This window comes from Salvelinus alpinus, chromosome 5 (assembly GCF_045679555.1).
Source record: "Salvelinus alpinus chromosome 5, SLU_Salpinus.1, whole genome shotgun sequence".
Lineage (NCBI taxonomy): Eukaryota > Metazoa > Chordata > Actinopteri > Salmoniformes > Salmonidae > Salvelinus > Salvelinus alpinus.
In genome coordinates this window covers 8,384,026-8,401,315 of record NC_092090.1, presented here as the reverse complement: position 1 = coordinate 8,401,315, position 17,290 = coordinate 8,384,026, and the positions used below count along the sequence as shown (strand labels likewise).

At 45.3% G+C, this 17,290-nt stretch overlaps 1 protein-coding gene across 3 annotated transcripts in view; it reads right to left on the bottom strand.

The window, feature by feature from the left end:
- The window catches only part of otud7a (OTU deubiquitinase 7A), a 164,449-nt gene that overhangs the window by 11,425 nt on the left and 135,734 nt on the right, over nucleotides 1-17,290 (bottom strand). For all 3 annotated transcript variants that reach the window (XM_071400459.1, XM_071400460.1, XM_071400461.1), the window contains one exon: nucleotides 2,082-2,196. In XM_071400459.1, coding sequence (XP_071256560.1) covers nucleotides 2,082-2,196 — 115 coding nt within the window. The remainder of the gene's footprint in view (nucleotides 1-2,081; nucleotides 2,197-17,290) is intronic.

Below are 17,290 nucleotides of genomic sequence, written 5' to 3'. Positions count from 1 at the left end.
TCTGTAACTTCACAATCACCTTCAGAGTCTCTAACTTCACAATCACCTTCAGAGGTTCTAACTTCACAATCACATTGAGAGGGTCTAACTTCACAATCACCTTCAGAGGGTCTAACTTCACAAACACCTTCAGAGGGTCTAACTTCACAATCACCTTCAGAGGGTCTAACTTCACAATCATCTTGAGAGGGTCTAACTTCACAATCACCTTCAGAGTGTATAACTTCACAATCACCTTCAGAGTCTGTAACTTCACAAACACCTTCAGAGTCTGTAACTTCACAATCACCTTCAGAGTCTGTAACTTCACAAACACCTTCAGAGGGTCTAACTTCACAAACACCTTCAGAGGGTCTAACTTCACAAACACCTTCAATATCAGACTTTGTGTGACTTCACATATGTACACAATTAATGGGGAGTTTTCTTCTCTAAGGAACCCAAATTCCCCAGTGGGAAATTATTCAATGTAAGTCTCACAAATTAGTGGTTTTTAAACTCACCAAATCACACAAGTCTCAGACATGATCTCATCAACCTAGCATCCTGTCTCTTTCTCTCATTCTAACAGACAGACAGTGTTCCATGACAGACAGACAGCGTTCCACGACAGACAGACAGACAGACAGACAGTGTTCCACGACAGACAGACACTGCTCCATGACAGACAGACAGACAGACAGACAGACAGTGCTCCATGACAGACAGACAGACAGTGTTCCACGACAGACAGACATTGCTCCATGACAGACAGACAGACAGACAGACAGACAGACAGACAGACAGACAGACAGAATGACAGACAGATAGACAGACAGTGCTCCATGACAGACAGACAGACAGACAGACAGTGCTCCATGACAGACAGACAGACAGACAGACAGACAGACAGACAGACAGACAGACTCCGTGACAGACAGACACTGCTCCGTGACAGACAGACAGACAGACAGACAGACAGACAGACAGACAGACACTGCTCCATGACAGACAGACAGACAGACAGTGTTCCACGACAGACAGACACTGCTCCATGACAGACAGACAGACAGACAGACAGACAGACAGACAGACAGACAGACAGACAGACAGACAGACAGACAGACAGTGCTCCATGACAGACAGACAGACAGACAGACAGACAGACAGACAGACAGACAGTGCTCCATGACAGACAGACAGACAGACAGACAGACAGACAGACAGACAGACAGACAGTGCTCCATGACAGACAGACAGACAGACAGACAGACAGACAGACAGACAGACAGACAGACAGACAGACAGACAGACAGACAGACAGACACTGCTCCATGAGGTTATGCCATTCAGATCAGAGTTGAGCTCCTCTGTGTAAAGCAGCGTTATAGAAGATACTGATGTATGAAGCCTAGAGATAATGACTCTATGATTAGAGGGGGGATCTCCTCTCCTCCTTTCTATCTTTGTCTTCTCATTTCTCCTCTGTATTTACTGTCCTCTCACAGAGAGGAAGCAAGGTCTTAACTGTCCCCTCCCCCTTACTATCCCCTCCCCCTCTCCCCTTTACTATCCCCTCCCCCTTACTATCCCCTCCCCCTTACTATCTCCTCTTACTCCCCCCCTTACTATCCCCTCCCCCACCCCTTACTATGTCTAGCTTGATGTTGTCGTTGGTTGTAACTAATTCACTTGGCTAGCTTGATGTTTGTCGTTGGTTGTAACTAACTCACCTGGCTAGCTTGATGTTTGTCGTTGGTTGTAACTAACTCACCTGGCTAGCTTGATGTTTGTCGTTGGTTGTAACTAACTCACTTGGCTAGCTTGATGTTTGTCGTTGGTTGTAACTAACTCACTTGGCTAGCTTGATGTTTGTCGTTGGTTGTAACTAACTCACTTGGCTAGCTTGATGTTTGTCGTTGGTTGTAACTAACTCACTTGGCTAGCTTGATGTTTGTCGTTGGTTGTAACTAATTCACTTGGCTAGCTTGATGTTTGTCGTTGGTTGTAACTAACTCACTTGGCTAGCTTGATGTTTGTCGTTGGTTGTAACTAACTCACCTGGCTAGCTTGATGTTTGTCGTTGGTTGTAACTAACTCACCTGGCTAGCTTGATGTTGTCGCTGTCGTCCCGGCCCCACTCCCAGTCCTTCCCAGGGTCCGTAGCGAAGTGGAGAGATAGCAGCTTGTGTTCTGAGTCGGTCAGCGGGATCACAGCTGGAAAACACAGATCACACATCACTATGGTCAGATCAGATCACACATCATTATGGTCAGATCAGATCACACATCACTATGGTCAGATCAGATCACACATCACTATGGTCAGATCAGATCATACATCACTATGGTCAGATCAGATCACACATCACTATGGTCAGATCAGATCACACATCACTATGGTCAGATCAGATCACACATCACTATGGTCAGATCACATCACACATCACTATGGTCAGATCAGATCACACATCGCTATGGTCAGATCAGATCACACATCACTATGGTCAGATCAGATCACACATCACTAAGTTCAGATCAGATCACACATCACTATGGTCAGATCAGATCACACATCACTATGGTCAGATCACATCACACATCACTATGGTCAGATCAGATCACACATCACTATGGTCAGATCAGATCACACATCACTATGGTCAGATCAGATAAGCAAGGGTACAAACACACAGCCAGGTAACCATACAGTACACAGACAGGTAACCATACAGCCAGGTAACCATACAGCCAGGTAACCACACAGTACACAGACAGGTAAACACAGCCAGATAACCATACAGCCAGGTAACCACACAGCCAGGTAACCACACAGGCAGGTAACCACACAGCCAGGTAACCACACAGCCAGGTAACCATACAGCCAGGTAACCACACAGTACACAGACAGGTAAACACAGCCAGATAACCACACAGCCAGGTAACCACACAGGCAGGTAACCACACAGGCAGGTAACCACACAGCCAGGTAACCACACAGCCAGGTAACCATACAGCCAGGTAACCACACAGTACACAGACAGGTAAACACAGCCAGATAACCACACAGCCAGGTAACCATACAGCCAGGTAACCACACAGTACACAGCCAGGTAACCACACAGTACACAGACAGGTAACCACACAGTACACAGACAGGTAAACACAGCCAGATAACCACACAGCCAGGTAACCATACAGCCAGGTAACCACACAGTACACAGCCAGGTAACCACACAGTACACAGCCAGGTAACCGCACAGTACACAGACAGGTAAACACAGCCAGGTAACCACAACAGCCAGGTCACCACAACAGCCAGGTCACCACAACAGCCAGGTAACCACGCAGCCAGGTAACCACGACAGCCAGGTAACCACAACAGCCAGGTAACCACAACAGCCAGATAACCACAACAGCCAGGTAACCACAACAGCCAGGTAACCACACAGCCAGGTAACCACAACAGCCTAGGTAGGATAAGCAGAGCCTCTATTGACCAGGAGGGCAATTGGAGTTTGAAAGTTCCCCAGACCCATTAATCACAGTAAACACCGGCTCATAAAGTCATGGTTTGATGAACTCTGTTGCCCCACTGCCTAAAACATTTAGCCTTCTATAAGTATCGACTTCCTGTTGACACTTTTGATGCCAAGAGGGCCTCTTTTTTCTTATTTTCTTCTTCAGCCAACATGTAAAATAACGGATGTTGCTGAGAAGCACCTGACATTACAGGGAGTGTGTTGTGTGGGTGGATGTTCACACACATCGTAATAACACTGTCTAGAGAGAGAGAGAGATGAGTCTCCAACACGAGGGTCTGATGCATTTCTTTCTCTGTTAGTGGGGGGGGGGGGGGGATCAGCTTTAATACGGCAGATAGATTATAGTTTCCATCAATGTAATTGTCTGCATCACTTCCAATCCCCCATATATTATTTTACATACATACATACATACATACAGACATACAGACATACATACATACAGACATACATATAAATACACACCAGATACTGACTGTTACTTTTGATTTTGACCCTTTGTTTAGGGACACATTATTCCATTTCTGTTAGTCACATGTCTGTGGAACTTGTTCAGTTTATGTCTCAGTTGTTGAATCTTGTTACGTTCATACAAATATTTACACATGTTAAGTTTGATGAAAATAAACTCAGTTGACAGTGAGAGGACGGTTCTTTATTTTGCTGAGTTTACATACACACATACACATATAAATACATACATACATATAAATACACATACATACATATTTCTGTATATATATTTCCTGTATTCCCTCCAACCCTACCACCCCTCCCCTAACTGGAGTAAACTAATGGACAACAAGTCCTAGTCCTGTATTCCCTCCAACCCTACCACCCCTCCCCCTAACTGGAGTAAACTAATGGACAACAAGTCCTAGGCCTGTATTCCGATCCCACTTCTGACACCAATGTAATGAAACAGTAGGGAGCAGGTCTTGAACCCTCCACCTCCTAGCCCGAAGTCCGGCGCGCTATCGACTGTGCCGTAAAAGCATGCTCGAGCGGCAGAGTCGATTTCCGCGCTTATAAACCCAGGGTCGTTACACTACTCCCTCCTTTCAAAGAGCGCGTCCTCGCGCTAGCTTGCGACTTTACGTCTTACAGGAACGCGCTCACCGGCCAAGCCCACGCACTGTCGTGGATGCGAGGTCCGATCCCACTTCTGACACCAGTGTAATGAAACAGGCAGGGAGCAGGTCTCGAACCCTAAACCCGGGACCTCTCGCATTCAACTGAGACTGCTCTTCTCTGTGTCACGGAGGCGCTCCGCACTGCTAAAGCTAACTCTCTCTCCTCTGCTCTCATCCTTCTAGACCTATCGGCTGCCTTTGATACTGTGAACCATCAGATCCTCCTCTCCACCCTCTCCGAGCTGGGCATCTCCGGCGCGGCCCACGCTTGGATTGCGTCCTACCTGACAGGTCGCTCCTACCAGGTGGCGTGGCGAGAATCTGTCTCCGCACCACGTGCTCTCACCACTGGTGTCCCCCAGGGCTCTGTTCTAGGCCCTCTCCTATTCTCGCTATACACCAAGTCACTTGGCTCTGTCATATCCTCACATGGTCTCTCCTATCATTGCTATGCAGACGACACACAATTAATCTTCTCCTTTCCCCCCTCTGATAACCAGGTGGTGAATCGCATCTCTGCATGTCTGGCAGACATATCAGTGTGGATGACGGATCACCACCTCAAGCTGAACCTCGGCAAGACGGAGCTGCTCTTCCTCCCGGGGAAGGACTGCCCGTTCCATGATCTCGCCATCACGGTTGACAACTCCATTGTGTCCTCCTCCCAGAGTGCTAAGAACCTTGGCGTGATCCTGGACAACACCCTGTCGTTCTCAACTAACATCAAGGCGGTGACCCGTTCCTGTAGGTTCATGCTCTACAACATTCGCAGAGTACGACCCTGCCTCACGCAGGAAGCGGCGCAGGTCCTAATCCAGGCACTTGTCATCTCCCGTCTGGATTACTGCAACTCGCTGTTGGCTGGGCTCCCTGCCTGTGCCATTAAACCCCTACAACTCATCCAGAACGCCGCAGCCCGTCTGGTGTTCAACTTTCCCAAGTTCTCTCACGTCACCCCGCTCCTCCGCTCTCTCCACTGGCTTCCAGTTGAAGCTCGCATCCGCTACAAGACCATGGTGCTTGCCTACGGAGCTGTGAGGGGAACGGCACCTCCGTACCTTCAGGCTCTGATCAGGCCCTACACCCAAACAAGGGCACTGCGTTCATCCACCTCTGGCCTGCTCGCCTCCCTACCTCTGAGGAAGTACAGTTCCCGCTCAGCCCAGTCAAAACTGTTCGCTGCTCTGGCACCCCAATGGTGGAACAAACTCCCTCACGACGCCAGGTCAGCGGAGTCAATCACCACCTTCCGGAGACACCTGAAACCCCACCTCTTTAAGGAATACCTAGGATAGGATAAAGTAATCCTTCTAACCCCCCCCCCCCCCCCCCTTAAAAGAGTTAGATGCACTATTGTAAAGTGGTTGTTCCACTGGATATCATAAGGTGAATGCACCAATTTGTAGGTCGCTCTGGATAAGAGCGTCTGCTAAATGACTTAAATGTAAATGTAAATGTAATGTATTCCCTCCAACCCTACCACCCCTCCCCTAACTGGAGTAAACTAGTGAACAACAAGTCCTAGTCCTGTATTCCCTCCAACCCTACCACCCCTCCTCTAACTGGAGTAAACTAGTGAACAACAAGTCCTAGTCCTGTATTCCCTCCAACCCTACCACCCCTCCCCTAACTGGAGTAAACTAGTGAACAACAAGTCCTAGGCCTGTATTCCCTCCAACCCTACCACCCCTCCCCTAACTGGAGTAAACTAATGGACAACAAGTCCTAGTCCTGTATTCCCTCCAACCCTACCACCCCTCCCCTAACTGGAGTAAACTAGTGAACAACAAGTCCTAGGCCTGTATTCCCTCCAACCCTACCACCCCTCCCCTAACTGGAGTAAACTAATGAACAACAAGTCCTTGGCCTGTATTCCCTCCAACCCTACCACCCCTCCCCTAACTGGAGTAAACTAATGGACAACAAGTCCTAGGCCTGTATTCCCTCCAACCCTACCACCCCTCCCCTAACTGGAGTAAACTAATGGACAACAAGTCCTAGGCCTGTATTCCCTCCAACCCTACCCCCCCCCCCCCCCCCCTAACTGGAGTAAACTAATGGACAACAAGTCCTAGTCCTTTATTCCCTCCAACCCTACCACCCCTCCCCTAACTGGAGTAAACTAATGGACAACAAGTCCTAGGCCTGTATTCCCTCCAACCCTACCACCCCTCCCCTAACTGGAGTAAACTAATGGACAACAAGTCCTAGGCCTGTATTCCCTCCAACCCTACCACCCCTCCCCTAACTGGAGTAAACTAGTGGACAACAAGTCCTAGGCCTGTATTCCCTCCAACCCTACCACCCCTCCCCTAACTGGAGTAAACTAATGGACAACAAGTCCTAGGCCTGTATTCCCTCCAACCCTACCACCCCTCCCCCCCCTAACTGGAGTAAACTAATGGACAACAAGTCCTAGGCCTGTATTCCCTCCAACCCTACCACCCCTCCCCTAACTGGAGTAAACTAGTGGACAACAAGTCCTAGGCCTGTATTCCCTCCAACCCTACCACCCCTCCCCTAACTGGAGTAAACTAATGGACAACAAGTCCTAGTCCTGTATTCCCTCCAACCCTACCACCCCTCCCCTAACTGGAGTAAACTAATGGACAACAAGTCCTTGGCCTGTATTTTCAGCTTATTCATACTATATACATTTTATGGACAAGGTCTATTTTACAATAGTTTTATTGTGTTTGTTTTTACTCCTGTCCTTCCTCTAGCCTCAACCTCTCCCATCTATTGCTGATGTCCTTCCTCTACCCTCAACCTCTCCCATCTATTACTGATGTCCTTCCTCAACCTCTCCCATCTATTACTGATGTCCTTCCTCAACCTCTCCCATCTATTACTGATGTCCTTCCTCTACCCTCCACCTCTCCCATCTATTACTGATGTCCTTCCTCAACCTCTCCCATCTATTACTGATGTCCTTCCTCAACCTCTCCCATCTATTACTGATGTCCTTCCTCTACCCTCCACCTCTCCCATCTATTGCTGATGTCCTTCCTCTAGCCTCAACCTCTCCCATCTATTACTGATGTCCTTCCTCAACCCTCAACCTCTCCCATCTATTACCCATGTCCTTCCTCTACCCTCAACCTCTCCCATCTATTACTGATGTCCTTCCTCTACCCTCAACCTCTCCCATCTATTACTGATGTCCTTCCTCTACCCTCAACCTCTCACATCTATTACTGATGTACTTCCTCTACCCTCAATCTCTCCCATCTATTACTGATGTCCTTCCTCTACCCTCAACCTCTCCCATCTATTACTGATGTCCTTCCTCTACCCTCAACCTCTCCCATCTATTACTGATGTCCTTCCTCTACCCTCAACCTCCTCCATCTATTACTGATGTCCCTCCTCTACCCTCAACCTCTCCCATCTATTACTGATGTCCTTCCTCTACCCTCAACCTCTCCCATCTATTACTGATATCCTTCCTCTACCCTCAACCTCTCCCATCTATTACTGATGTCCTTCCTCTACCATCAACCTCTCCCATCTATTACTGATGTCCTTCCTCTACCTCTCCCATCTATTACCCATGTCCTTCCTCTACCCTCAACCTCTCCCATCTATTACTGATGTCCTTCCTCTACCCCCAACCTCTCCCATCTATTACTGATGTCCTTCCTCTACCCTCAACCTCTCCCATCTATTACTGATGTCCTTCCTCTACCTCTCCCATCTATTACCCATGTCCTTCCTCTACCCTCAACCTCTCCCATCTATTACTGATGTCCTTCCTCTACCCTCAACCTCTCCCATCTATTACTGATGTCCTTCCTCTACCCTCAACCTCTCCCATCTATTACTGATGTCCTTCCTCTACCTTCAACCTCTCCCATCTATTACCCATGTCCTTCAGCTCCCCTCAACCCCTCCCATCTATCTCTTAACACCATCCATATTGGATTTCTATTTGTCATATATTTTTTTATGTTTCACAAAAGTACTGAACCTTTCTGTTCGCATAGTTTCTACAGATTGTAAATTGAAAATAAACATTTTTACTAAAAGTATTATTATACGATTGATCGATTGACCATGACTTTTCAGATCACCCAGTAGTGCTATCTGCAGAGTGAGCTCCAGGTAAATGTTGCAATTCTTCAGCCGTCCCAACTTGTAAGTCGCTCTGGATAAGAGCGTCTGCTAAATGACTTAAATGTAAATGTAAATGTCCCTGAACCTGGGACCAAAAACAAGCTCCATATGGACAATATCAAAACATATGATCTAATGATTCAGACTCTTCGCAGCAGAATCTGCAGAGCTGAGACGGTTGTATCCCCCATATAAATAACATTCTATTGGTTGCAAGAATTATGTATGATAAAATAAAAATTCTAAGTTTTGAATCCGGCGTCGTTTTACGTATCAGTTCATATACCATGTGCCATGGAATCGGTACGTCAAAAAATCTCTTCCCAACTATTTTGCAATCTATATGGCACGGCTGTCCATTCTTTGGTCCTTAAATGAAACTGGTATACTTTTTTTAATTTATCACAATTTTCTTTTCTGAGGTTGTTGAGACAGATGACAGGCTGTACTGTAAAAGTGTCTGTCAGACAGTCAGCTAGCTTCTGACGTTCAGGGCTCAGAATGTAGAGAGGAATGCTGCATCCTGTGTGTGTGGGAGTGTTTACGTAAGTAGTGTGTGCATGTCTCTGATAAAGTACAGCTGTGTTGTGCTGTGGTCTTGAGGGTTTCTCCCACAGGTCTTCAGTGAGACTGTTCTGTCTTTCTGTGTGTTTGCTCGTGTGTGTCTGTGTGTGTGTGTGTGTCTGTGTGTGTGTGTGTGTGTGTGTGTGTGTGTGTGTGTGTGTGTGTGTGTGTGACGCCGTTCTGTCTTTCCTTTCACAGAAAGTTCCTCGCACCACAGTTTGATCAGCCTCAAACCTGAGACACGATGAATTACTTTACACCACCGACGGATTGAGACAATGTACTATCAGATATAATACATCTCTCTGTATTGAGACAATGTACTGTCAGATATAACACATCTCTCTGTATTGAGACAATGTACTATCAGATATAATACATCTCTCTGTATTGAGACAATGTACTGTCAGATAAAATACATCTCTCTGTATTGAGACAATGTACTGTCAGATATAACACATCTCTCTGTATTGAGACAATGTACTATCAGATATAATACATCTCTCTGTATTGAGACAATGTACTGTCAGATAAAATACATCTCTCTGTATTGAGACAATGTACTGTCAGATATAACACATCTCTCTGTATTGAGACAATGTACTATCAGATATAATACATCTCTCTGTATTGAGACAACGTACTGTCAGATATAACACATCTCTCTGTATTGAGACAATGTACTGTCAGATATAACACATCTCTCTGTATTGAGACAATGTACTGTCAGATATAATACATCTCTCTGTATTGAGACAACGTACTGTCAGATATAACACATCTCTCTGTATTGAGACAACATACTGTCAGATATAACACATCTCTCTGTATTGAGACAATGTACTATCAGATATAATACATCTCTCTGTATTGAGACAACGTACTGTCAGATATAACACATCTCTCTGTATTGAGACAACGTACTGTCAGATATAACACATCTCTCTGTATTGAGACAATGTATTGTAAGACATACAGTGGGGAGAACAAGTATTTGATACACTGCCGATTTTGCAGGTTTTCCTACTTACAAAGCATGTAGAGGTCTGTAATTTTTATCATAGGTACACTTCAACTATGAGAGACGGAATCTAAAACAAAAATCCAGAAAATCACATTGTATGATTTTTAAGTAATTAATTTGCATTTTATTGCATGACATAAGTATTTGATACATCAGAAAAGCAGAACTTAATATTTGGTACAGAAACCTTTGTTTGCAATTACAGAGATCATACGTTTCCTGTAGTTCTTGACTAGGTTTGCACACACTGCAGCAGGGATTTTGGCCCACTCCTCCCTACAGATCTTCTCCAGATCCTTCAGGTTTCGGGGCTGTCGCTGGGCAATACGGAGTTTCAGCTCCCTCCAAAGATTTTCTATTGGGTTCAGGTCTGGAGACTGGCTAGGCCACTCCAGGACCTTGAGATGCTTCTTACGGAGCCACTCCTTAGTTGCCATGGCTGTGTGCTTCGTGTCGTTGTCATGCTGGAAGACCCAGCCACGACCCATCTTCAATGCTCTTACTGAGGGAAGGAGGTTGTTGGTCAAGATCTCGCGATACATGGCCCCATCCATCCTCCCTTCAATACGGTGCAGTCGTCCTGTCCCCTTTGCAGAAAAGCATCCCCAAAGAATGATGTTTCCACCTCCATGCTTCACGGTTGGGATGGTGTTCTTGGGGTTGTACTCATCCTTCTATTCCTCCAAACACGGCGAGTGGAGTTTAGAGCAAAAAGCTCTATTTTTGTCTCATCAGACCACATGACCTTCTCCCATTCCTCCTCTGGATCATCCAGATGGTCATTGGCAAACTTCAGACGGGCCTGGACATGCGCTGGCTTGAGCAGGGGGACCTTGCGTGCGCTGCAGGATTTTAATCCATGACGGCGTAGTGTGTTACTAATGGTTTTCTTTGAGACTGTGGTCCCAGCTCTCTTCAGGTCATTGACCAGGTCCTGCCGTGTAGTTCTGGGCTGATCCCTCACATTCCTCATGATCATTGATGCCCCACGAGGTGAGATCTTGCATGGAGCCCCAGACCGAGGGTGATTGACCGTCATCTTGAACTTCTTCCATTTTCTAATAATTGTGCCAACAGTTGTTGCCTTCTCACCAAGCTGCTTGGCTATTGTCCTGTAGCCCATCCCAGCCTTGTACAGGTCTACAATTTATCCCTGATGTCCTTACACAGCTCTCTGGTCTTGGCCATTGTGGAGAGGTTGGAGTCTGTTTGATTGAGTGTGTGGACAGGTGTCTTTTATACAGGTAACGAGTTCAAACAGGTGCAGTTAATACAGGTAATGAGTGGAGAACAGGAGGGCTTCTTAAAGAAAAACTAACAGGTCTGTGAGAGCCGGAATTCTTACTGGTTGGTAGGTGATCAAATACTTATGTCATGCAATAAAATGCAAATTAATTACTTAAAAATCATACAATGTGATTTTCTGGATTTTTGTTTTAGATTCCGTCTCTCACAGTTGAAGTGTACCTATGATAAAAATGACAGACCTCTACATGCTTTGTAAGTAGGAAAACCTGCAAAATCGGCAGTGTATCAAATACTTGTTCTCCCCACTGTAACTAGCGTTGCAAATGGAGGGTATATTACTGGAAACTTTCAAAATGGACCAGTAAACTACAAGAACTTTGGTATCTTTCAAGGAATTTATGTAATCTATCACAAGACTGACCGAACAGACAGAATACACCACATGGAAATGACAGCTACTGTGACTAAATACACCCCTGGGTAATGAAGACTAAATACACCCCTGGGTAATGAAGACTAAATATACCCCTGGGTAATTAAGACTAAATACACCCCTGGGTAATGAAGACTAAATACACCTCTGGGTGATGAAGACTAAATACACCCCTGGGTAATGAAGACTAAATACACCTCTGGGTAATTAAGACTAAATATACCCCTGGGTAATGAAGACTAAATACACCCCGGGGTAATGAAGACTAAATACACCTCTGGGTGATGAAGACTAATTATACCTCTGGGTAATGAAGACTAAATACACCCCTGGGTAATTAAGACTAAATACACCCCTGGGTAATGAAGACTAAATATACCCCTGGGTAATTAAGACTAAATATACCCCTGGGTAATTAAGACTAAATACACCCCTGGGTAATGAAGACTCAACACACCCCTGGGTAATAAAGACTAAATACACCCCTGGGTAATTAAGACTAAATATACCTCTGGGTAATTAAGACTAAATACACCCCTGGGTAATGAAGACTAAATATACCTCTGGGTAATTAAGACTAAATACACCCCTTGGTAATGAAGACTAAATACACCCCTGGGTAATTAAGACTAAATACACCCCTGGGTAATTAAGACTAAATACACCCCTGGGTAATGAAGACTAAATACACCCCTGGGTAATGAAGACTAAATACACCCCTGGGTAATGAAGACTAAATACACCCCTGGGTAATAAAGACTAAATACACCCCTGGGTAATAAAGACTAAATACACCCCTGGGTAATTAAGACTAAATATACCCCTGGGTAATTAAGACTAAATACACCCCTGGGTAATGAAGACTCAACACACCCCTGGGTAATAAAGACTAAATACACCCCTGGGTAATTAAGACTAAATATACCCCTGGGTAATTAAGACTAAATACACCCCTGGGAAATGAAGACTAAATACACCCCTGGGTAATTAAGACTAAATATACCCCTGGGTAATGAAGACTAAATACACCCCTGGGTAATGAAGACTAAATACACCCCTGGGTAATGATCTGTCAAAAACCTACATGTAGAGTACTGATGGAAGCCATAATGACTGAAATGTCAAAACCTTTATACTGTAAAACAAATCAGTCAAGAAAATGTTTTTTATTTTGAAATGAGTTGTGATGACTATCTTTTGAAGAGAGCCACAAATAAGCCTCGACATTGTCTTCTATAATGGAGAAATGTGTACCTTTAAAAACTCAACTGTACTGTACTATCAAAATGGCTGATTACCACATGTCACACAAGGTCACTTTTTCCCCCTTTGGGAAATGAGTCTCAACAACACATGTACCATCAAGTCAACTGTCCCGTCTTCCTCTCTAGTCTGGAGTGATACACAGTACACCCGTCTGAACAAGTCGAGACATAATAACCCTCTGACAGAGTTACGGCCTAACCTCACCTCTCAGGTCAACCAGGCACGCCAGCCAGGCACGCAACACAGCACACCTGGATTCAAATACTGTTCGTAATCATTTCAAATAACGTTTTTGTGCTTGATTGAGCTCGCCTGTTGCACTAAAACCGATGTAATTATCATGTAATTATCTCAAAAATGCAAACCCCACCAATCAGCACTCCAAGCAAACACTTCAAAATATTCTGAAAGATGTTGAATAGTATTTGAACCCAGGTCCAAAACAGGCTGTGTTCCTGGCTGTGTGCACCTGTTAACCATGTCAATAACAACCTGCCTGCAATGTGACTCAGATAGTTACAACCTTTCATTCTCTCTCTCTCTCTCTCTCTCTCTCTCTCTCTCTCTCTCTCTCTCTCTCTCTCTCTCTCTCTCTCTCTCTCTCTCTCTCTCTCTCTCTCTCTCTCTCTCTCTCTCTCTCTCTCTCTCTCTCTCCTCTCTCTCTCTCCTCTCTCTCTCTCTCTCTCTCCTCTCTCTCTCTCTCTCTCTCTCTCTCCTTCAATGTAGTGCGCTGCCAACCCACAGCTCTCTGCGTCCTCCCCCAACAGGACGGGTAGCCTCCTCTCATCAGAGAGGTCTTTGAAACATTGAATAAGAGTTTCAAATTTGGGGAAATGACACTCTCTAATTGTTTTATATTTTTGACATTTTGTCTCTCTCTCTCTCCTCTCTCTCTCTCTCTCTCGCCCTCCTTCTCTCTCTCCTCTCTCTCTCCCTCCTTCTCTCTCTCTCTCTCCTCTCTCTCTCTCTCCTCTCTCTCTCTCTCTCCCTCCTTCTCTCTCTCTCCCTCTCTCTCTCTCCCTCCTTCTCTCTCGCTCTCTCTCCTCTCTCTCTCTCTCCCTCCTTCTCTTGCTCTCTCTCTCCTCTCTCTCGCTCTCTCCCTCATTCTCTCTCCCCCTCTGGCTCTCTCTTCCTCCCTCTCTCTCTCTCTCTCTCTCTCACTCTCTCTCTCACTCTCTCTCTCCCTGTCTCTCTCTCTCTCCCTCTCTATGTCTCTCTCTCTCTGTCTCCCCTCTCATACCCCTCTCTCCCATAACACCCTCCATGAAAGGTGAGGGTTAAACTAGACCAGTCAGAGTCAGTGAGAGTGCGTGCACGTGCACGTGCACACCTGTTGCTCTCTATGTATATCAGTGTAAAGAGGTGGTTCACACAGGGTTCACAGCTGGTATGGATGGTATCACTATGATCAGCATTAGGCCCCCAACACGCTACAGCAGCTGTTAACTGTACAGAGTAGATAGAGGACCAACTCTATTCCCTCTATAGTGCACTACTTTCAACATGAACCCTCTATAGTGCACTACTTTCAACGTGAACCCTCTATAGAGCACTACTTTCAACATGAACCCTCTATAGTGCACTACTTTCAACATGAACCCTATATAGTGCACTACTTTCAACCTGAACCCTCTATAGTGCACTACTTTCAACATGAACCCTCTATAGTGCACTACTTTCAACATGAGCCCTATATAGTGCACTACTTTCAACATGAACCCTCTATAGTGCACTACTTTCAACATGAGCCCTATATAGTGCACTACTTTCAACATGAACCCTCTATAGTGCACTACTTTCAACATGAACCCTCTATAGTGCACTACTTTCAACATGAACCCTATATAGAGCACTACTTTCAACATGAACCCTCTATAGTGCACTACTTTCAACATGAGCCCTATATAGTGCACTACTTTCAACATGAGCCCTATATAGTGCACTACTTTCAACATGAACCCTATATAGTGCACTACTTTCAACATGAACCCTCTATAGTGCACTACTTTCAACCTGAACCCTCTATAGAGCACTACTTTCAACATGAACCCTCTATAGAGCACTACTTTCAACATGAGCCCTATATAGAGCACTACTTTCAACATGAACCCTCTATAGTGTACTACTTTCAACATGAACCCTCTATAGTGCACTACTTTCAACATGAACCCTCTATAGTGCACTACTTTCAACATGAGCCCTATATAGAGCACTACTTTCAACGTGAACCCTCTATAGAGCACTACTTTCAACATGAACCCTCTATAGTGCACTACTTTCAACGTGAACCCTCTATAGAGCACTACTTTCAACATGAACCCTCTATAGTGCACTACTTTCAACATGAACCCTCTATAGTGCACTACTTTCAACGTGAACCCTCTATAGAGCACTACTTTCAACATGAACCCTCTATAGTGCACTACTTTCAACATGAACCCTATATAGTGCACTACTTTCAACCTGAACCCTCTATAGTGCACTACTTTCAACATGAACCCTCTAAGTGCACTACTTTCAACATGAGCCCTATATAGTGCACTACTTTCAACATGAACCCTCTATAGTGCACTACTTTCAACATGAGCCCTATATAGTGCACTACTTTCAACATGAACCCTCTATAGTGCACTACTTTCAACATGAACCCTCTATAGTGCACTACTTTCAACATGAACCCTATATAGAGCACTACTTTCAACATGAACCCTCTATAGTGCACTACTTTCAACATGAGCCCTATATAGTGCACTACTTTCAACATGAGCCCTATATAGTGCACTACTTTCAACATGAACCCTATATAGTGCACTACTTTCAACATGAACCCTCTATAGTGCACTACTTTCAACCTGAACCCTCTATAGAGCACTACTTTCAACATGAACCCTCTATAGAGCACTACTTTCAACATGAGCCCTATATAGAGCACTACTTTCAACATGAACCCTCTATAGTGCACTACTTTCAACATGAACCCTCTATAGTGCACTACTTTCAACATGAACCCTCTATAGTGCACTACTTTCAACATGAGCCCTATATAGAGCACTACTTTCAACATGAACCCTCTATAGTGCACTACTTTCAACATGAACCCTCTATAGTGCACTACTTTCAACATGAACCCTCTATAGTGCACTACTTTCAACCTGAACCCTCTATAGTGCACTACTTTCAACATGAGCCCTATATAGTGCACTACTTTCAACCTGAACCCTCTATAGTGCACTACTTTCAACATGAGCCCTCTATAGAGCACTACTTTCAACATGAGCCCTATATAGAGCACTACTTTCAACATGAACCCTCTATAGTGCACTACTTTCAACATGAACCCTCTATAGTGCACTACTTTCAACATGAACCCTCTATAGTGCACTACTTTCAACCTGAACCCTCTATAGTGCACTACTTTCAACATGAGCCCTATATAGTGCACTACTTTCAACCTGAACCCTCTATAGTGCACTACTTTCAACATGAGCCCTATATAGTGCACTACTTTCAACATGAGCCCTATATAGTGCACTACTTTCAACATGAACCCTCTATAGGGACTAGCACTACAAGGACTAGGGTGCCACTTGGGATTCGCCCAGAGTACAGATTACTGAACGTGCTGTCCTGTCCCTGTTCCTCTTTCTGTTCAGACATGAGCCCCCCCCATCCCCCCCGCCCCCCCCCCCCCTCTCTCTGATTCAGGGAACTGGAAAAGTGTTTACAGCTCCTCTGTTGACAAGAACCTCAGCGTCTGTCCTAGAACAACCCAACGCCCCCTTCCTCACCCCTAACCCCGAAAAACCTCCCTCCCTCCCCCTTAATGAACCCTGAACACCCCCTCCCTCATCCTCTCCCTGAATAACTCCCTCCCTCCCCCTTAATGAACCCTGAACACCCCCTCCCTCATCCTCTCCTCGAACAACCTCCCTCCCTCCCCCTTAATGAACCCTGAACACCCCCTCCCTCATCCTCTCCTCGA